This window comes from Acipenser ruthenus, chromosome 8 (assembly GCF_902713425.1).
Source record: "Acipenser ruthenus chromosome 8, fAciRut3.2 maternal haplotype, whole genome shotgun sequence".
NCBI classification, from domain to species: Eukaryota; Metazoa; Chordata; class Actinopteri; order Acipenseriformes; family Acipenseridae; genus Acipenser; species Acipenser ruthenus.
Window position 1 is genome coordinate 45,746,995 of NC_081196.1, and position 23,341 is coordinate 45,770,335.

Here is a 23,341-nt window from a genome sequence, read left to right on the forward strand (position 1 = left end):
ACAGTCAATTTGAGGGCTAAACCTTAAGTGTACTGTAACATAAATTAGAATTGTATATACAGTCGCAGACAAAAGTATTTGGGCAGTTAAAAAAAAAAGAAAAACCACAAAGAAAGTGCTTTCTATAATTATTAATTGTTCTATTAAAAAATAAACATTAAAGTAGAAATTCAGCTTTATAATAAAACAACAAATGATTACATAGCATGCATGAAATGAAAAAAAAAACAAATTTCATAAAGTATTTGGGCACCCTTACATTAGTATTTTTTGTGCCCCCCCCCCCCCCCCTTTTCTTTAAATTCTTCTCTCTTCCTCCAAACATATTATCGTTTTCTTGGTGAAAAAAATTATATTTTGGATTCGTCTGACCATATAATTTGGTTGAAGAAATCATCAGGCTTCTTCAAGTATTCAGTGGAAAACTCCAATCGCTTTCTCTTATGTATTGTTTTTAACAAGGGTTAGCATCTTGGTTTTCACCCATGGACATTAATCTTGTTAAGGTATCATTGAATTGACCATCTTTTCTCAATTATTGTGTCAAATCTTATTCCAGATTTTGCAGAAATCTTTCTTGGTCTTCCACACCTGGAGCTAGTTGCAGTAGTTCCTGTTCTCCTGTGTTTGTCAATAATAGCCCACACAGTGCTTTTTGTTAAACCGAGTCTTTCTGCAATTTTTCTGGTTGTTTCTCCTTTTCCTTTAGTTGTATCACTGCCATTTTGAGATTGTTGCGGTACTCTTTAGTTTTAACCACTTTTGTCGCTTTTTTTAATCACTAATTTCCAATTTATTTTTCAGCACTTGATGATTATCTATTTATTTACTATAATTATCATCAGCTGCTGGTTTTCAATCATGATAATTGTCAATAATTAGCACAAATGGGTTTCATATGAAATATGTTGATTGCCCAAATACTTTTGTCAAAATATGAAATTAGTTTTTGCATGTTATTTTTCATTTTATGCGTGTTACGTAATCATTTGTTTTATTTTATTATAAAGCTGAATCTCTACTTTAATGTATACATTTCAATAGAACAATTAGAAATTATAAAAAATCACTTTGTGTTTTTTCTAATAAACTGCCCAAATACTGTGTCTGCGACTGTATATATGTGTGTAAATATGGTGGAGAATGCGGGGAATGCTCTTTAAAAATTCACAATAACAAATATGAGAACCAAGATGGCCGAATCCATGATAGATGCAGTCCTACAAGCCCTGCTACAGATGGTAGCAGCACGGCAAGAGTCACTGCGGGTACACCAGACAGCACAGGAGAATGCACTGTTGATGCACCAGGAACCAATGGCGGCGCAGCAGCAAACTAATCGCTTACTCCAAGAAGGACAATCTTGGATGGAGAACGAGTTGCAAGAGGTAGCGAAGAAAGCTGAGGGTCGATCGACAGTTACAGGCCAGAGAAATACAAACTGATATCTCCAAGAAATGGCCCCACTTTTGAATGTACGGCCGAGCAGGAGAAGTGGCCCAAAGAAGAACGGGCCGGGTTGCTAGCACCTTTCCGGTGACTCCCAAAAAGCATATTTTGATCTGGATTTTACTGAATCACAAAACTATGAAAAATTGAAATTCTGCATTGGTTGGGGGTTACTGATGCTGTACGAGTGCATCGCTTCCACAAATGGATTTACAACTCTGAACAACCACCCAGATCCCAAATGTTTGACCTGATCAACTTGGCCAGGAAATGGCTGCAGCCTGAGGAATAGACGACGGCAGAGATCATGGAGCTGATAGTGCTTGATCAGTTCCAGCAGGGACTCCCTAAGTAAGTACGATGCTGGGTCGGGCAGAAGATGGCAGATCAGTGGTAACGGCCCTGCTTGATTCGGGAAGTATGTTGACATTGGTAGCGGCAAACTTAGTGCCCACCTCCAAACTGGATAAAGGCCAAATGCTAAGCATCACATGTGTACATGGGGACACCCATTCCTACTCATCAGCTCTAGTCGCCCCTAAAACATCTGAGGGTGAACTGGAGTATGAAGTAGGGGTGGTGCCTGACTTGCTGTACGATGTGATTCTTGACAGGTACTTTCCTAACTTCGGTAAGTTATGACCAAATAAAAATTCAGCCCCAGAAAAACAGATGAAGGAAGCAACCTCGTTCCCCGCTTTAAAAATGGCTGATACGTCAGCAAAAATTACTTCCCCTGTATATGTGGGTGAGTCTGGATCTGAGATGGAACCGGAGAATGAGGAAGGGGGAGATGCACCAGCTCCAGAAGAAGCCAGTACCAGCAGGTTACAGCTTCCGAATGACCCAGGTCTCACGGACATAGAGACTCTGGAGCTGGGGGACGTTGTACCTCACCCTGGTAACTTCGGGATGGCTCAGATTCAGGACCTCACCCTACAAAATGCCCGAGCAAATATTAAGAAGGTGGATGGGAAAATTATGGAAGGGATTGAAGGAGAGATAGCCTATCCATATTTTGTTATAAAGAATGGATTGCTATACCGAGCAGATATCAGGCAACTGTTTTGAGCTTAGCTCATAGGCACATTTTGGGAGTGCACTTGGGGGAAAAGAAGACCCGAGACCGACTTTTGCAGAGGTTCTACTGGCGCGGGGTGCACACTGCAGTCAGCAGGCATTGCAGGGAATGCCTGGAATGCGAAAATCAGCTAGGGGACACCAGCATATTCTGGTAGTAATAGACTACGCAACCCGTTACCCAGAAGCCATTCCACTACGAACCATGGCCACTAAAGGCATTGCCAAAGAGTTGTGGTTGGGCTGCCTAAAGAGATCTTGATGGATTAAGGAACCCCCTTTATGTCCCGAATACTCAAGGACTTGTGTACCCTTTTGAATATAAAACAACTAAGGACGTCTGTATACCACCCCCAGACCGACAGTTTGATGGAACGGTTTAACCGCATTTTGAAATCTATGCTGCGCAAGGTAATAGATAAAGATGGAAAAAACTGGGACTGTATGTTACCTTATTTGATGTTTGCAATCTGGAAGGTGCCTGTGGCAATGTGCCCTGCCCCTGTGTGCATTTGTGTGTTGTATGTTGCGTGTTGCATGTGTAAATGTTGGTGTATAGTCATTGGTACACGGGATATAAATGGATGTGTGCAGCACGAGTATTTAAAATGTAGATTTGTATTTAGGCACGAGGAGGGCACAAATCACTTCACGTGCTGGTTAAATGTAATATGTGAGCACGGGGTTGCACGTAATTCATTCACGTGCTGGGATTCAAGTGAATAATTAATTAGTAATTGAATCCCAGCACAACAGTATATATAGACACATTTTCTTTCACTCGGGGTTGTTGTGTGTTCGGTGAGTGGAGAACGGGATTGGAGATGGAGGTAATAATAATAATAATAATAGTTAAAATCTGCTCACCGTGTTTGTCTGTGTAGTACGTTTTGTTTGTCTTTTTTGTTTTGGCTCGAGTGCTGTGTCCTGTGTTTTTGTTTCAAACCTTTTATTTTCTGTTCTGTTTATTAAATGCTGAGCGAAAGCATTCGCTCAGCTCCACCAAACCACAAGTCTCTGTCTGTTTATTTCCTGCTTCTGGTCTGACGCCACCCACTCCGGCCGTCTTTGTGACAGTGCCCCAGGAGTCGTTAGACTTTTTGCCATTTGAGCTACTTTACGGTAGATACCGAGATGTATATTAGATGTAGCACGAAAGACTTGGGAACATGAGAACACCCCCTTTCACAGCATAATAGAGCACGTAAACACCATGCAGGAGAGACTAGCCACTCCCATAGTATGAGAACAACAGAGACACAGTTATAACAAACAAGCCTCGACAAGAGTTTTTGCACCTGGGGATAAGGTTTTTGTATTAGTACCCACGGTAGAGGAGGTCAGCTACAAGGTTAGACACCCTTGTCGATGACCAGAGATTCAGATCTATCATGTAAATTTATTAAAACACTGGAGAGAAAGGGAAGCACTCTTAGCGTCAACCCCAGAGATAGTTTTGCCAACAGCCAAGGTGAAGGTAGCAGAAACACTACCCCCCTCACAGAAACACGAGGTGAAGGTGTTTGTACACAGGAACCTGCCAGGTCTTCTTGGGCGTACCGGGGAGAACTCACTTAGCTTCTCATTACATTGTATCAGAGCCAGGGGCCAAGGTGTGCATGAGACCTTATAGAGTGCCGGAGGCCCGCCACGCGGCTATAACGGAAGAAGTTGAAAAAATGTTAGCAGCAGGTGTTATTGAGGAGTCCTCTAGCAATTGGTTTAGCCCAATTGTCATGGTGACAAAGCCTGATGGCTCCTGGTGGTTCTGCAATGACTTCTGGAGGGTGAACGAAAAATCGAAATTCGCCGCTTATCCCATGCACCGGATAGACGAGTTACTTGAGAGTATAGGAAAGGCCCGATATATCACCACCTTAGACCTAGCCAAGGGATACTGGCAAATTCCATTAACTCCTGGAGCAAAAGAAAAGACAGCCTTTACCACACCTGATGGGTTATATCTGTACACTGTAATGCCTTTTGGGTTACACAGTGCCCCCGCAACCTTCCAAAGGCTCATGGATAAGGTACTGAAACCTCACAAGGAATATGCCGCAGCCTAGCTAGATGACGTGGTAGTACAGAGCCCGGATTGGGAGAATCATTTACCCCAAGTCTAAAATGTGTTAGACTCCATATGGCAGGCTGGATTAATGGCCAATCCGGACAAATGCACCCTCAGAATGGAGGAGGCAAAGTATCTGGGATATGTGATAGGAAGAGGGTTGATAAAATGTCAAGAGGCAAAAATAGCAGCTATTAAAAATTGGCCCAAACCTGTCAATAAAAAATAGGTGAGGTTGTTCCTAGGGATTGCTGGCTACTACAGGAGGTTTGTTCCAAATTACGTAACCATTGGTATCCCTTGACTGAAATGATGCGGGGAAGAGGGCCAATAACGGTCAAGTGGACGGAGGACTTAAAGAAGCCTTATGTAGTAGCCCAATATTAGTGATTCTTGACTTCAATAAAAGGTTTATAGTTCAAACTGATGCCTCTGAAGTGAGTTTGGGTGCTGTCCTATCCCAGGAGATAGATGGGGTAGAACACCTAATAATGTTCCTAAGCAAAAGGACAGAGAAAAAATTACGCTGTATTTGAGAAAGAATGCCTCGCAATAAAGTGGGCGTTAGAGAGCTTATGCTACTATTTATTGGGATGGCAGTTCACTTTGATCACAGGTCACGCACCACTGACGTGGATGAATCAGATGAAAGACAAGACTGCCCGGGTTATGCGTTGGTTTATTTCCTTCCAACAGTTCAAGTTTAAAGTAAAACATCGGGCTGGGAAAGACATGGGAAATGCCAATGGCCTTTCCAGGATACATGCGTTTTTTGCGACTGTAGCTCAACCCGAGAGGTTCGAGCTAAGGGGGGAAGTGTGTGATAAAGCTAGGTGTAGAGTCATTAATGGGAGGTATGTGAGGGCAAGTTTGCTGGCAAATTATGACCTCACATTACTGGAAGTAATATGGCCGACCCGAGGGGAACTTCGTTTCCCAGACCACCTCATGGTGGGAAATGATGTCACAAAATTAAGGATAAATCATCATAAAAAGGTAAAGCCCACAACAGGTTGGTGAAGAAGTAAGGCGACAGCTTTGTGCTGAGGGAGAGTGAGTGGAAAGAAAAGTAAGTGCCTGTTAATACCTGTTTGCCTGTGATTACCAACCTTAGATTAGTTTGACTACCCGACTTGTTGCCTGAACCTGAACTTTGCTGAGAACCCGTAACGTGAACCAAACCCTGCCTGTGTTTTGACCGGCCTTTGGATTGTGGAAAATAAATACATCAGGTGCCGCCCTGATTTATACCGTATTACTGTGTTGTGCAGAACTTTGTTTACGGATCTCTGCTACTGTTTATGTGAGCACGTTTGTACTTACCTCCGAAACGTGAGCTTCGCGTGGCAAATACAGATCCAAATTATAAACACTTAACAACAGTGTGTAATATCTTCAGGTAGGGTTTAAAAAGTGCTTTCGATTCAAAGGGAATTGTCGGCTTTTAACTGGCCAATTATTGTCATGTATGTTTTGCCTCATCTCAATTTAAAACTTTTAAACCCCAACATCAATAGATTGAAGAATTGTAACAAGAGGGATTTTTTTAAAACCCTACCTGAAGACATTACCCACTGTTGTTATGCTTATGTGTTTATAATGGGGATCTGCATCGGCCATGTGAAACTCACCTGTTTAGAGATTAAAAGGCGACAATTTGTTTTTAATTGAAAGCACTTTGGAGATTATACACACAGCACAACCTGATTGTGTGATTTAAAAGTTTAACTGGCTTTCAATTGAAATGTGTCGGTTCAGTGAGACCTTAAAGGAAAATTATTCGGAACCGCTGTATTCGCCCCATCCCTAATATATATATATATATATATATATATATATATATATATATATATATATATATATATATATATATATATAATTCTAATTTGTGTATGTTTTTAAATGTCCTTGTAAAAACGAAATCATTTTGAAATGAAGTGCTATACATGTTTTGTAATAACAAGCAAAGTCACTTTCAGGAATATACAAAACAGACACACTTGCTGGTAATGTGGGTTTGACTTTAGAGGCTGTGTAAACAGGGGTCAGGGTGAGTGACAATCAATTTAAAACAGCACATCACTGACATTCATACCTTGCCACGGGTTTAAAATATAAATTAGAGCTACCTATCACTAACTGTGACCTCTTTCTACTGTATGCTCATGTAAAAACTTAATTTTAATGTACAGGCATAAGGACAGACAAGCAGACGTTTCAACTAGCACCCTCATTTTTATTTTTTGATTGATTGTTTCAAAGTTATGGCTGATATTCGTCATAGCTTGTGATAAAATATAACCAAACCAAGTTAACAACAATAGAATAAGAGATGTGCAGGTCTGCACATGATAAGCTGCTATATACATAAGCACATAAGAACATAGGAAAGTTTACTAACAAGAGGAGGCCATTCAGCCCATCTTGCTCGTTTGGTTGTTAGCAGCTTATTGATCCCAGAATCTCATCAAGCAGCTTCTTGAAGGATCCCAGAGTGTCAGCTTCAACAACATTACTGGGGAGTTGGTTCCAGACCCTCACAATTCTCTGTGTAAAAAAGTGTCTCCTATTTTCTGTTTTGAATGCCCCTTTATCTAATCTCCATTTGTGACCCCTGGTCCTTGTTTCTTTTGTCAGGTCGAAAAAGTCCCCTGGGTCAACATTGTCAAATTAGATTCAATTCTTTTAGCCTGTCTGCATATGACATGCCTTTTAAACCCGGGATAATTCTGGTCGCTCTTCTTTGCACTCTTTCTAGAACAGCAATATCCTTTTTTTAGCGGGGGTTACCAGAACTGAACACAATATTCTAGATGAGGTCCTACTAATGCATTGTAAAATTTTAACATTACTTCCCTTGATTTAAATTCAACACGGTTCACAATATATCCGAGCATCTTGTTGGCCTTATTTTTATAGCTTCCCCACATTGTCTAGTTGAGGACATTTCTGAGTCAACATAAACTCTTAGGTCTTTTTCATAGATTCCTTCTTCAATTTCAGTATCTCCTATATGATATTTATAATGCACATTTTTATTGCCTGCGTGCAGTACCTTACACTTTTCTCTATTAAATGTCATGCCATGTGTCTGCCCAGTTCTGAATGTTGTCTAGATCATTTTGAATGACCTTTGCTGCTGCAACAGTGTTTGCCACTCCTCCTATTTTTGTGTGGTCTGCAAATTTAACAAGTTTGCTTACTATACAGAATCTAAATCATTAATGTAGAGTAGGAAGAGCAGAGGACCTAATACTGATCCCTGTGGTACACCGCTGGTTACCTCTATCCATTTTGAGGTTTCTCCTCTAATCAATACTTTGTTTTCTACATGTTAACCACTCCCTAATCCATGTGCATGCATTTCCTTGAATCGCTACTATATATATATATATATATATATATATATATATATATATATATATATATATATATATATAATTCTAATATGTGTGTGTGTGTGTGTTTTAAATGTCCTTGTAAAAATGAAATCATTTTGAAATTAAATGTTATACATGTTTTGTAATAACAAGCCAAGTCACTTTCAGGAATATACAAAACAGACACACTTGCTGGTAATGTGGGTTTGACTTTAGAGGCTGTGAAAACAGGGGTCAGGGTGAGTGACAATCAATTTAAAACAGCACGTCACTGACATTCATACCTTGCTTGGTTGACTGCAAAATGTTCATGCCATTTTTTCTGTTTCATTTATTGGGATGGAAGAGTGGAAAATCCTAACCTTCCCAGTTGTTAATTAACAGTGTAAATACTGACACTGCAGGCAATGAAACCCTCATGAATGCCAAAACATTCCATGACCAATCTTTCACCAAAAAGCCATCCCTGGTTATTATAAAGACTGATACTGGAAATTATCATATGGACTGACTATGCACCTTGAGTGCCATTGAGTACTCCCAGAATTATTACACTATTGGACTTTGTTGCACAATAATTTGTATTGCACTATACAGTACAGTATGGAACACCACAGAATAGACTTGGAAGGATTCCCAAAACTTATTTCAAAAGATCAAAAGCAAAATCATGAGGTTTTGTTTGAACTTCTGAAGTTGCCACCGGCAATTGCTGAAATTTATAAATAATTAATAAGAGCAGATGGAAATCTGAACCCATGATCTTTCAGCATACAGTTGGGACACTACAGTGTGCTTTCTATGTTTTGAACAGTGCTTGGATTGTCAAAAATCTCATTTCACTTAGCAAGGTCAAACACAGACAAGGACAAGGGGTGTACATAACCTGTCACCTTCTGAATCACCACAATATTGACAGCAAAGGAGATTGGAAACTAAACTGGTTGGTTATTAAAATAACATATTATTTGTAGTTGAAAATATAATTAATAATGGTTTTTAATCCCTACGTTGCAGACATTCAGATTATGTCAAATACTAGCACTGAAATTCATCAAATGTAATCTACTCGACGACAATGGCTCCGCCTTATTAACACCTTAATAACACCGGTTACCATGGCAAAAAGAGCAACGTCCCGTTCGAAGCAGTATTTATACAAGTATTTTGAACACATAGATAACCAAGATTGCCTTGACGTCCTGGCAGTGGCAAGTGTGGGAAAGAGAACAGCCAGTCGCAATAAATTGAATTTTAATATGAATTTCACAATTTATTTATTATTATTATAAAAAAAATAACAAAAAATCCCCGGAACTTGATTAAGAAGATACAAAAATAATAAACATGGGCAAAGGGGTAAGTGAAATACAGTTTCAATACAGGCTAAATCTTAAGCCATGCAAAACTGCAACAACAAAAAAAAACATCATACATACAGGTGGTTGTTATCTAATGCTTTCAGTTTTTTAGTTCTTGCTTGGGGATTACTATTTAATACATAGGTTATAAATTAGTTATGTGCGAGCAAACCCTGGTCATGTTGTAAATGATTTGTACAGTGAAAGTTTGGGAAAGTGACAGAAATATGGAGCTAATCGTACACGTTTGACTTCACAATTTTAAAACATTTGAATTTAAAAGTGGACACTTGATGCTGCGGGTGGCATGTTCATAATGGTTTTCATGCATTTCTTATAAACGCAGAGTATGAAGTATTGGTATATTATCTTATTTTTAAAATTTTAACGAATAATGACGACTATTTACAATCCACTTATTGGATATAATGCAGACACTTCAAGGTGTCACATACTTTTTGAGGGTCACTTTTTACAGCAAAAAAAAATGAAGATCAGAATTAGCCTAGACATCAAATGCTGCTTATTGTTTTCCCAGGTGGCTTGCTTGCCTTTAAGAAGTTCAAGAGTGGGAGTAAATTCATAGCATTTCATTTTCAGGGGCATATTCATTTTGAACTTCAACAGGGATGTTAGTGTCTTAGTGCATTTCAGATTCGCTCTGTTTGTTGTCTTGTTCTTGAAACATAGCTGAACAGTCTCTCTGATTCTGCATTGCTATGTGGCAAAAGAAGAACTAATTTTGCAATGTTGCCTAGAAATCTGAAAAGAGTTTGCCACTGGCATCTTTCATACCAGCTACATGATTCCAGAGTTTGGTGATACACACCAGCTCATTTCCATCTTCATCTACTGTGACCATCTGTAGCTTAAGGTCCTCATGAAGATCTTCCATTAGCTGATACTGAGTGAAATGATCATACTGTCTTTCAGCATCAGCAGCTCCACTTATATCCAAACTAGATAGAGCATTTGGGAATCTTTACATGAAGTATTCCACTGATGAGAATGTTACAGACTTTCTTTTTTCAAAATGAAAGACTTCAGCATGCTTAAGTTCCAGGTCATCCCATGGGGATTTCTTGAAGAGATAGTTAAGTGCAGTGCAGTAAAACCCTATCACACGAGTAGAACTTTCTTTTCTCGCCTTTTCTTTGTGCAAGAGCTTGAAGCTTTTGTTTGGTTATGATGCTGTTCTATTCATTCTGGTCCTGTAGGTCTATGCTGGCATCAATAACTGAAAGGGGCAAAAATCTCCCTAACAAGTTGCTTGGTAGCACTGTACAGTTTGTGTATGCATGGGGCTTCAGTTTGTAAAAATAGGCAGTAGCTCAAGAATGGCCTCAAAACAGAAGAAAAGAATAACAAATATATTTCTGTCTGTCACTGAATTTTCAAAGTATGACTGCAGATGGGTCAGCCTCTTATCTGATTAATTAGGTGGCTGTGATTGGAGGTAACTTGTTAAAGCCTGTCCACCACTTTTTTTCTAAACTCACCGTATGCTGACATGCTTAAGAATTTTCTTAAATTCTACCCCACACAAATCAGCAAACATCCATCAAAGAAGTAGCAGTCATCTATACAGAAATCCTGCACATCAAATGAGGAGAGACTGCTAAATGCTTTACAACCTGATTTTGCAGTATTGTGACTCATGTGGCACTGGCAGCCAAGGATATAAAGTTCTGGATTTCTTTTCTCATTTTGACACTGAGGGAATTATGCTTCCTAACATTTACTGCACTGAATATAGTTCTATACCACATGCTGAGTAAAAATAGAAAGTAAATTACTATGTACTGCAGACAGCAGATGTTTTTCTTCATGAAACTCAGACATTTGAAGGAAACTGTTTTGAGAATATTTAGCTTTGTTCAGACTAGACTTAAAAGACTAATCAAGAGTCAGATCAGTCTGCTCAGATCGGTTTTAGCTAGTTTTCACAAGATCAGTTTAAGTCAAGCTGACTAATGAGCTTTTCCAAAAACAGTTCAAGCGGGTCCATTTGTCTCTTTGGGATTCACTGGTGTAAAGATCTATATATTCCTCTATCACTAAATACCAGACTATTCTGTCATGTGTGTGTAGAAGGTACTGTTACTGTTGGTGCAGTTGTCTTCATCTAGACAATGTGGGGAAGATATAAAAAAGGCCAACAAGATGCTCGGATATATTGTGAAAAGTGTTGAATTAAAATCAAGGGAAATAATGTTTAAACTTTACAATGCAATAGTAAGACCTCATCTAGAATATTGTGTTCAGTTTTGGTCACCTTGTTACAAAAAGGATATTGCTGCTCTAGAAAGAATGCAAAGCATTCAAAATTCTAAAAGGTTTTGACAATGTCGACCCAGGGGACTTTTTTGACCTGAAAAAAGAAACAAGGACCAGGGGTCACAAATGGAGATCAGATAAAGGGGCATTCAAAACAGAAAATGGGAGGCACTTTTTTACACAGAGAATTGTGAGGGTCTGGAACCAACTCCCCAGTAATGTTTTTGAAGCTGACAGATGAGATTCTGGGATCAATAAGCTACTAACAACCAAACGAGCAAGATGGGCCGAATGGCCTCCTCTCGTTTGTAAACTTTCTTATGTTCTTATTATAAGAAGATAAATTAAGTTACCTCGAGCTTAGGTCAAACAAGGAATAGCACTGATATAATATTGTCTTGTGTTAGATATATGCCAAAATATTCTAGCTGTCTAGTTTTAACATTTGACATGAACCAGCAGACCAGAGAAACCATGCCACTCTTCAGGCTTCAGTACTTTATTTCTTGTAATTGCTGTCATGCAGAATGACAGGGAAGAAGCCATATAAACTTCACAATTCAACCTAACCTATTTCACAGTGCAGTACATTTGTTGGTAAACCAGCTGCTGATTGTGTACAGTGGAATAATTGACTTGAACAAATACTACAAGTTAACTTGCTTGTTTTAAATTCTGCTTTGTAAATTATACAAATTGGTAGTTAGCTGCAACATTATTCAAATAACAAAAGATCTGTACCTATGTGTTCTAAACAGACTGCTATTGTAAATGCTCACATAGACTGCTACTAATCTAGCTGGTTAACATTAAAAAACAATTGAAGTCCAAACTTGACTAGAGGAAAAGTGCATGTACTTGCACACTCAAATATACAAAGCTGTTAAAGGATGAAGTGCAAAGTATTGCGTGACAGGAAGCGGTGGGGATAGAACATTTCCCCTTGTTAAATATTGAATAACTTCATTTTATAACCAAGGATCTGATGGCAGATCATAGTAGGACTTCATTGTGCCATTGTTCAGTCATACAATGCTGGAGTTTATTTTAAACCATTAAGCAATAGAAATACCTGTCTTCAGTTCATTTCCAGTCTGTCAGTCTGACATCCCATTCTAAACCAGTTGGGTAACTTAATGGGGGCAGTTTGAACACTGTTGCAGTTCAGAAAAATGTAGAACCCAATTCTGAATGCAATTTGAATAAAAATATTGAAAGAATTTTGCAAGCCGACAAGGTTTGTGTACAACATATAATTTTATGCCAAGGCATTAATTAACATTTTTTATACAGTGCAAACAGTGCTACAATCTAGTATAAAATCAAGTTTTGTACACTACAAGTGTATTTGAGAAGACACAGAAGGTAAAGATTGCCCTTCGTAGTAGTGCTAGGGTATTTTGGAAATCTGTGACGAGTCCACTTTCTATTTTTTGTTCCCATTGTTTTGCTAACATAAAGTGAAACATTTAAAACAGCGTATTTTCAAGATGGCCTAACAGTGAAATAATTGGTTATAAAGCCACAAATACTACAGTAATTTGGTGTCTTCAAAAGAAAGTTTGGCTGCCTTTGTACTTTCTGACTCTGTTTAGTATGAACTTTTGACCTTTCTTGGTATGTGGTGGTTTAACATGCTAATGTCCATGGTGGACAAGCTAGACAGTAACCAAAAATACCATCCAGTTAGATAGGTCCTGTTCAAGCTGTCTAACAATTCTGCCTACATCTCCAAAATAAAACAAAGAAATAACATTATTATTATTATTATTATTATTATTATTATTATTATTATTATTATTATTATTAATTTGCTATAGAATGCAGTTTAAAATGTTTCTTCTGCTTGGTTTGAAAAATATTTCTCTCTGCAGGAAGGACACAATAAATATGAGTTGGCTGCAACATCAGAGCATGGTGGAAAAAAGAAGGACAAGAAGGGGAAGAAGGGGAAGAGGGATAGAGATCTGGATGAGCTGAAGAAAGAAGTAGATTTGGTAAAGACTTACCTGCACTTTTTTTTTAATGAGAAGCAAAGTGTAGATTCCCAACTAAACAGGAGCTGTTGAACAATACAGCCATGGAGCCCTGCATAGAGAGCATTACTGTCTCGTATTGACTGTCAGGAAGGTAAGACTGCATGCCGCTGGCGAGGTCAGATGCCAAGGTGATGCCCAATAATCGGGGTTTATCATGATTAGAAAGCGGTAAACAAGGTCTTTAATGTAGTAAACATTTTAAATCTTTAATCTTCTAGATTTTGCAGTGTTTTGTTAGAATTTTACCTATGAGGTCATCTACCATGTGATAGTGCCTGCATGGAGCTTCCTGGTTGGTAGATGAAAGCTCTGAGGTATTACCATGTGTTTGTAAACTTCCCATTTCAATCTTTATTTCCATTGTAGGATGACCATAAACTCACTTTGGAAGAACTGCATCAGAAGTATGGTACAGACCTCAGTCGGGTACGTTTTTGACTTGATTCACCAACTGCACTGTTTCCAGTTCTGTCAGGGATGGGGGATAGGGGATAGTCTGTGCCCATGAGTACTGTTAACCCCTAAACTGAGTATGGCCTGACATCTGGTCTATTCCAGGAATATTTAAGATTACATTTCCTTAACTGTTCATTTATCTTGTAATTATACTTTGTTAAGGTAGCCTTAACATTCCAAGCCCTATCTGTTAAATATGCATGTATTGCAAAGTGTGGTCTTTAAGATACAGTTTATTTATTTTTGTATGAAATATCTCAAATATGTAACACAATCTCTTCATTTAGTATAGGGCTTCACGGTAAATGACTTCATTCCGAGTAACCAGGTACTGGTTAAACTCTGGGGGCCTTTAAGTCCCACTGGCAGAAACTGCAGTCAATCCTTTTGTCTGTAAACAAGCAATTTTAATTGGGGAAGGGGAGGGTATATATAAATACACTCAAGCAGCTTAAGAGTGGTATCTATAGACCGGTGTAACTATTTGTGTTCATAATTCCCAATTTGCCTTCTGCAGGGTTTAACAGTTGCCCGTGCTGCAGAGATCCTGCTTCGTGATGGTCCCAATTGCCTGACTCCTCCCCCTACAACCCCAGAATGGGTGAAGTTCTGCAAGCAGATGTTTGGAGGCTTCTGCATGTTGCTGTGGATAGGAGCCGTTCTCTGTTTCTTTGCCTATGGAATTCAGGCTGCCGTGGATGAAGAACCTGTCACTGATAATGTAAGTAGCCAAATAAGGTTTTGTAGTCTGGCAGGCAACTTGTTTGTAGTACTAATTAGTTAATTCATGGGAGATGGGTACGATGTCTGTCTGTTTCTCTCCACAGTTGTATCTGGGTATTGTGCTTGCTGCTGTTGTCTTCATCACCGGCTGTTTCTCTTACTACCAAGAAGCCAAGAGTTCTAAGATCATGGAATCCTTTAAGAACATGGTTCCTCAGGTACTGTAACACTCCCAATAAAAATAGATTGATTATGCATACCCGTTAAGTTAAAGAAACTAGGTACTATTAATTTATATGGGGTTAAAATTCCTTTTTATTCTTGAATTTTTAAACAAATCTTTTCCCTCTCTCTATCTCCAGCAAGCCCTAGTTATCCGTGATGGTGAGAAGAATAGTATTAATGCTGAGGAAGTTGTGGTTGGAGACCTAGTGGAAGTGAAGGGAGGAGACAGGATCCCAGCTGACTTGAGAATCATCTCTTCTAATGGCTGCAAGGTAGGTTTGAAGTAAAGGGCGATAACCAACCTGGAAGCATAACTCTGAATTTGGGGGTGTGGGGTGATGCTTATGCTTTTTCTATATTTGTAGGTTGATAATTCTTCCCTGACTGGTGAATCTGAGCCTCAAACCAGGACACCTGACTTCACCAATGAAAACCCACTTGAGACGAGGAACATTGCCTTCTACTCCACCAGCTGTGTAGAAGGTGCAGACCTAATAATAGGCTGGGGTGGGGGGGGGGGGGTGGGGGGTGGGGGGGGTGCTTTTTGTTGAAAGGTTGTTGATTTGTTGATCTTGCATGATAGCATCCTTATTTTTTAAGCTCTATCCAGTCTCACATCTAGTTCTAATTGAACACAAAGTAGCTCAATCTTCTCCTTCCTTTTAGGTACGGCCTGCGGTATTGTCATTAACACTGGTGACCACACTGTGATGGGACGCATTGCCACTCTAGCCTCTGGCTTGGAGGTTGGTCAGACTCCCCTCTCCATAGAGATTGAACACTTCATCCATATCATCACTGGAGTGGCGGTCTTCCTTGGTGTTTCCTTCTTCATCCTCTCCCTGATCCTTGGATACAGCTGGCTGGAGGCTGTCGTCTTCCTCATTGGAATTATTGTTGCCAACGTGCCAGAAGGTCTTCTGGCTACTGTCACGGTATGGAAGGGCTATTTATCTCCTTAATTTTTAGAGATGTTCATACACAGCAACCCACTGAATCTATGAGGAATATTAAAAAAATAAATAAAACTGTGTGTTATAAAACTGCAGTGTACTGATATCAAATGGCTGTTTCTTTTTGAGGAAGATACAAGGGGGTGGAGACTTGGCTGATTCATCTCTGTATTGCATGAACTTTTAGCAATTTTGGGGTGTTATTGCTTACCCTATCTTAAAGTAAATAGATACACAAGTTACTGTAAAAATATTTAAATCTTTTCTGCCACTACCTCAGGTCTGCCTCACACTCACAGCTAAGCGAATGGCTCGTAAGAATTGCCTGGTAAAGAACCTGGAAGCTGTAGAGACTCTGGGATCCACCTCCACCATCTGCTCTGATAAGACTGGCACCCTGACACAAAACAGAATGACTGTTGCTCACATGTGGTTTGACAACCAGATCCACGTAGCTGATACCACTGAGAACCAGAGTGGTAAGAGATCCACTTCTTCTTCGTTCCTCTCTTGACTGCATTTGTTTTCCCTCAGTATATGTTTATGTGGTCATATTCTAATATCCTTTACAGGTGCTACCTTTGATAAGAGCTCTTCCACTTGGGCTGCCCTTGCTCGAGTCGCAGGACTCTGCAACCGCGCTGTATTCCAGGCTACACAGGATTCTGTACCAATTCTTAAGGTAGGATTGTTTATAAAATTGCTTCATGAAGTTTTCTGTGTTTTGTTTTTTTCTGAAACCCTGGCACTTGCTTTCAATAACTGAAATGGGGAATCTTTAGTATATAATAATACTTTTCCAAATCTGGAGTGTGTCCAATTCTTTAAATATGACTGAATGCCACTGATAGCACTGGGTCTTTTGCAGTGGCTGTTAAAACACAAATCTGACAAGCAACGTTTATGACTTCATAATTGCAGCTATTTGCACTCCCTTGCGGTGCTTGACTGGAAACCGACTTTTGAAAGCCTTAAACCTTTAAAATATAAAACCAGAAGGGATGCTACACTGTAGAGCACATTATTGCTCTAAATCCTAGCGTATGAGAATTCAGCTGCAGCAAACAGTTGGGTCTGGTTGTCATTGGCAAGGCCAGGATTAAACAGTATCTCACAGGCTGTAAATGCCCAAAGCAAGCATTAAGTGTTTTTTTGTTTTTTTCCTCAATGTGTGTTTTATAAATCTACAGAGAGGGGTCGCTGGTGATGCTTCAGAATCTGCCCTGCTGAAATGTATTGAGCTGTGCTGTGGGTCAGTGAAGGCCATGAGAGACAAGAACCCCAAAATTGAAGAGATCCCCTTCAACTCAACCAACAAGTACCAGGTAAATATGAGGGAATGGTTCTGTGTGGTTCTGAAGCACCACGCTGAGACTGGAATTCTCTGAAAAGCACCAACAATTTTACTTGATCACATTTTCTGGAAAGCATGAACTATACTGCAAACTATAGAAGTGCTTTATAACTGTCACTTGCAGAATTAATGCCTCTGTCCTTGTCCTCAGCTTTCCATCCACCGGAATGCAAACCCCAGTGAATCTCGCTACCTGCTGGTGATGAAGGGTGCCCCAGAAAGGATTCTTGATCGCTGTGCCACCATCTTGATTCAAGGCAAAGAGCAGCCACTAGATGATGAGATGAAGGATGCTTTCCAAAATGCTTACCTTGAGCTGGGAGGAATGGGAGAGAGAGTTCTTGGTAAGAAACATGCATGAACAAAATGGCAGCTTTATTGAAGTCTTTCGGATTGCACTTGATGTTGTGTGAAAGTGACCCCCTCCCCATATCTTCCTTGTAGGATTCTGTCATATGCCGCTTCCTGACGACCAGTTTCCTGAAGGATTCAAGTTTGATGTAGACGAGTTGAACTTCCCTACTGAGAAGCTGTGCTTTGTTGGTCTGATGGCCATGATCGATCCTCCTCGTGCTGCAGTACCCGATGCTGTAAGCAAGTGCAGAAGCGCTGGCATCAAGGTAGTTTATCTTGTACTAAGACTTTATAAGAAATGTTATACGTAGCCATACTTTGTCATCAGTCTCATTACCAAATATGCACTTCTCAATTTATTTATTTTTCCTTCTACAGGTTATTATGGTTACTGGTGACCACCCTATTACAGCCAAGGCCATTGCAAAGGGTGTGGGGATCATCTCTGAAGGAAATGAAACTGTTGAGGACATTGCAGCTCGCCTGAACATTCCTGTCGGAGAAGTCAACCCCAGGTATGAAATACGATACAAAGTTGTTTTAAAAAATAATAATTTTGAGTATTGTACTGTAATTATACTACCTATTTTAAAGCATCTTTGTAGATGTTCTATCTATTTTAAAGTCGCCTGTTTTACTGTGGTTGTTGAGTTGTTAAAGACCACTGTGAAATGGATTATTTTCTAACATTTGCAGAGATGCCAAGGCCTGTGTAATTCATGGTGGCAAACTGAAGGATATGACTAGTGACCAGCTGGATGACCTGCTGAAGCACCACACTGAGATTGTGTTTGCCAGGACCTCTCCTCAGCAGAAACTGATCATTGTGGAGGGATTTCAAAGACAGGTACAGTATTGGGTTATTAATAATAAAAAATAGTCTTGCTATGTATACCACACTTGGAAACTTCTAGAATGATACTTAAAATTGGCGCTCTGCTAGGAAATATGAAGTGCAACTTCCCAAATTCCTAAAATGAGAGTTTGGACAAACCCTTCTCTTTTTATACCTCAAGTTTTCAAAATAAGAAATTGGTTATTTTTTGTATTCATGTAAAATAAATGCTCATGACATTCTCCTCCTCCTTCACATCTGCAGGGTGCTATTGTAGCTGTGACTGGTGATGGTGTGAATGACTCCCCTGCCCTGAAGAAAGCAGATATTGGTGTTGCTATGGGTATTTCTGGATCTGATGTCTCCAAACAGGCTGCGGACATGATCCTTCTGGATGATAACTTTGCCTCCATTGTGACTGGTGTAGAGGAGGGTAAGACAGACCATGTTACAAACAACCCCCACCCCCAATTTTACAAAAAAAAATGTCTGACTCTCTCTTTATTCATCCTCTACTAGGTCGTCTGATCTTTGATAACCTGAAGAAGTCAATTGCTTACACCCTGACAAGTAACATCCCTGAAATCACACCATTCCTGTTCTTCATTATTGCCAGCATCCCTCTGGCTCTGGGAACTGTAACCATTCTGTGTATTGACTTGGGTACTGACATGGTAAGAACGGAAGATTATTATTATTATTATTATTATTATTATTATTATTATTATTATTATTAAGTTTTTTAAGCTTCATAAATTGTCTTGGCAAAACAATGTGTTTTTTTCTTCTTTTCTTTTTAGTGGTGCATGTAGCGTTATGTTTCATGTTTTTATCATAATGCATTATCTATGCCATTAAAGTCTACTGTAAGGGAGGGTGAGCTTTAGAATGTGAAGTTGAAAATCTTAGTACATTTTTTCCAACATAGTTTGTCTTTTGATTTTAAGAGATGTGTATCTGTTTTTAATGGTTGCAGTGAAAGCTATGTGCCTTTGCATATTTAACTACTTTGGCTTTTCATGTCTAGCTTCCTGCTATCTCCCTGGCTTATGAAGGAGCAGAAAGTGACATCATGAAGAGACGGCCACGAAACTCCAAAACAGACAAGCTTGTGAATGAAAGGCTGATCAGTATGGCCTATGGGCAACTTGGTAAGCAGAAAAGCTGATGTCTAGTTTAAGAAGGGTTTCAGATAACCATGAAATGCTTACATCTGAGTCTTTTCCTTCTGTAATTGGTAGCCTTCCTGCAGTTGAATTTCTGGTGCCACAGGTGCCTTATATCTGTTAATGAAATGTCCCCTCCCCTCAAGGGAACCACTGCAGTTGCTTCTCTCTGGTAGAAATATGTTTATGGAAGGAATGAGGCCTTTGTATGTTGGAAAAAGGAAAGCTTGAGCGTGGCACTACATGGGCAATTGCTAACTTATTGCACAGCATGCCAGCTCTTCCTCAAACAAGTGTGATTTTATAGGAAGTTGCTCTTGTAACAATTCACATTACTGACTGTAGTGAAGATGGGGCACATTTTTCTTGCTCTCCCCATTAGTTATAGTAGGCATTCCCATTTACCCACTGGGCATAGGCAGTTATCTGTGAGGGGAAAAAAAACTTAACTAAAAGGTAACTGTTTCACTTCAGGTATGATCTCAGCTCTGGGAGGATTCTTCACATATTTTGTCATTCTTGCTGATAATGGTTTCCTGCCTTTGAGACTGCTGGGAATCCGTATTGAATGGGAGGACAAAAGCCTCAGTGATTTGGAAGACAGCTATGGACAGCAGTGGGTCAGTATGCCTCAACACAATTTTGGGAGGGGGTGGGGAACAGAATATTAAATGGCAGTGTTTGGCACTAAACTTTTACTTCCCTCTCGTCTTGCCTTTCACAGACCTTTGAACAGAGAAAGATTGTCGAGTTTACCTGCCAAACTGCTTTCTTTATCAGTATTGTGATTGTGCAGTGGGCTATCTTGATCATCTGTAAAACTAGAAAAAACTCTGTCTTCAAGCAGGGAATGAAGTAAGTATTGAGACTGGTGACACATTGATAGTGGTACGAGCACCAACTACATTAAAACTGTGAGCAAAAATAAATATTACAAAACATGGTCTCTGTTACAGGAATATGATGTTTGGTACTAGTAGTCTGTGTGGGTGGTTTTTTATTTTTATTTATTTTATGTTTAATTTTTTTTAACAGGAACAATATCCTTACATTAGGGCTGTTTGAGGAAACCGCTTTGGCTGCCTTCTTGTCTTACTGCCCAGGAATGGATGTGGCTCTCAGAATGTACCCTCTGAAGTAAGTTAATGAGATTTTTTAAAATTATTATTTTGTTATTTTTTTGGTACATTTAATAATTCACAGCTCAAGGGAAGTAATTGCAGCTTTCAAGTTCAAATAACCACTCCAGAATATGGTCCACTTTTCATTTGACCCTGATATTTTATACATTTTTTTTTTGTTCTCTCCTTAGACCAGCCTGGTGGTTCTGCGCCTTCCCCTACGCTCTCATTGTCTTTGTTTATGATGAAATCAGAAAGTTTATCATCCGACGCAGCCCAGGATGTAAGGCAACAAAATCAATATTTTGCATGTGTAGTGTGTTAAATCATTAGGGGTTGGTGTACTAAGATGTGCCAGCGCAAACATACCACAATTTGCATTTTCATTGCAACACTTAGCAAAGTAAACATTTTGTCCTATGTACGGATATAAAATATGTTAATTTAATGAAGACAACCGCAATATATTAATTAAAATATTTGTTGTGTTTTCTTAGCGAGATTGCTAGCATTATACATTGCCAGAGTCATGCGACATTCAAATAAATAGCGCAAATTGAGTTTTGGTTTGCTGCAGCAGAGGGTGTCCGAAGGATAACGTCTATACAAGGGTGCAAGAATCAAAATAACATTGTTTTTGTTAACTATAAACGTCAGCTGTACAATGCATTCTGTTCCGTCTTCATTTTACCTATTTTAATACTATTATATATATAAAAAAATGGAAGGCAGTTTAATCCCATCAGATTCTATAGTGGGGCCCCCACCTTCACCCCAAAAAGCATACAGTAGCCCCTCGCTAAACCGGACATGTTTGTCCGACATAAAGAGGTGTTGGGTTTAAAAACAATACAATAAAATCACACACACTTACATTTATTGTGCTCTGTGCATTTTAAATGTAAATCATTCACATTTGTACAATGTGAATAAAAGATTATTTTAAATTGAAACAAAATGATTTTAGGGTTTTGTATTTTATTTTATTATTATTATTGTTATATAATTTGGCCTAAAATAGCCTAGACAATTGATACAAAATAGATCATACTCCTATAGCCCTATACAGATGCTCAGAATGAGCTGGAGGGGTTAGTGGCACGTGTGCAGTCTATTGTTCACAGCACATTGGAGGAAACCAGAAATGTCATAGAAATTTGTTTTCAAGGCTTATAAGTACACCCTGCCTTTCATGAAAGTTAGGTACGTTCGCCTCAAAAATGTATTGAGCACAACTGGCAACACACGAGAAAAAGCTGACTGGGAAATACCAGCAACAGTAACGACTGTTTACAATGCTTTCAAAAGTTCTTAACAAATTGATGCAATTGTAAATGTCGCAATTGCCGGCAGCTTTCATACATCCCATTATAATATCTGAAAAGGATGATATTATAATATATACTATCTGAGATACGTGATATTATAATATCTTTGTAGGAACGCCCGTAAATACATATTTATCTAAACTTGAACAGTAAACAAAAACTGCTGCTTATCTAACTGTGATACTTGCCTAGGACATTCTGTAGCATAAAATATTAAATCTCAGAATCTTCGAGGTTGCATGAACTTATATTTTTACATTTATAGGTCGTAGCTTACATACTTTTTTTTAAATTGTGGCACAACAGTCCTGTAATATAAATGTGTGGTGATTGGATAGTTTATTTAATATATTTCTTTTCTTTCTAGGTTGGGTGGAAAAGGAGACCTACTACTAAACTATTGCTCTACATCACAGTTTTCACTCATGTCCTTTACTCTCCAATCTTTGGATATGTGTTTTTATATAGAATGCGTGAAACTGCTGCCTTTGTTTTGTAGTACAAATTGTATAGGGTCTTTAATGGATGTGTAATTTAAAATAAACTTTCAGTGAAGTTGAGTTTTTGCCTTTGTATTTCTTTCCAGGTTAAAGCTTCTGATTTCTCAAAGGTTTTTTTCAGCTATTTTATTCCATAACTTCAATATATCTTCCAAACCCTCTAGATGGTATAACTGTACTGTAGTCTGCACAGGTTTAAAATGGTTTCATTTTATGCAAATGTAAATCAACATGCAGTTCTGTTCAAAACTTTTTAAAATAATTCAACCATTTAATGTGCAAACACAACACAATCCAACAATATGTGCAGAAGCATTTGCTGCTTCCACAAACACCCCTGTACTTGACTGCTAGTCATGTGCTACTGCAGTAATAGACAAGGTATCTGTCTGTCCTGCCACCTGAACTCCTGTTAGTCAACCCCCCCCCCCCCCCCCCCACACACACACACACACAAAAAGGAAATCCATACAAAAACATCTTTGTGGTTTTTAAGCAGTTATATGATTTAGGTCTTACAATAAATGCCACACTTTGAAATATTGTCTTCATATCTGATACAAAGAAGCAGTCTATGATTTTGTTAGTCAAGTTGCAGTATATCATTTTTCCCTGCAACACTTTCTGAACCTGTGGCTACATCAGGGGCAACCTCACAACTGTATTTTACAA

At 39.0% G+C, this 23,341-nt stretch overlaps 1 protein-coding gene across 1 annotated transcript; it reads left to right on the forward strand.

Annotated features, from left to right (window-relative positions):
• Positions 1-9,149: 9,149 nt before the first annotated feature.
• Positions 9,150-22,729, forward strand: LOC117407474 (sodium/potassium-transporting ATPase subunit alpha-1-like). The gene is made up of 23 exons (XM_059029099.1): positions 9,150-9,336; positions 13,490-13,612; positions 14,021-14,080; positions 14,628-14,831; positions 14,938-15,051; positions 15,196-15,330; positions 15,424-15,541; positions 15,725-15,993; positions 16,292-16,490; positions 16,584-16,693; positions 17,202-17,336; positions 17,517-17,709; positions 17,810-17,985; positions 18,098-18,234; positions 18,416-18,566; positions 18,819-18,987; positions 19,074-19,228; positions 19,582-19,705; positions 20,195-20,340; positions 20,445-20,575; positions 20,756-20,857; positions 21,033-21,124; positions 22,537-22,729. Exons 1-23 carry the CDS (start codon positions 9,325-9,327, stop codon positions 22,563-22,565), a joined length of 3,084 nt encoding a protein of 1,027 aa, XP_058885082.1. The 5' UTR covers positions 9,150-9,324; the 3' UTR covers positions 22,566-22,729.
• The last annotated feature ends 612 nt before the right edge of the window (positions 22,730-23,341 follow it).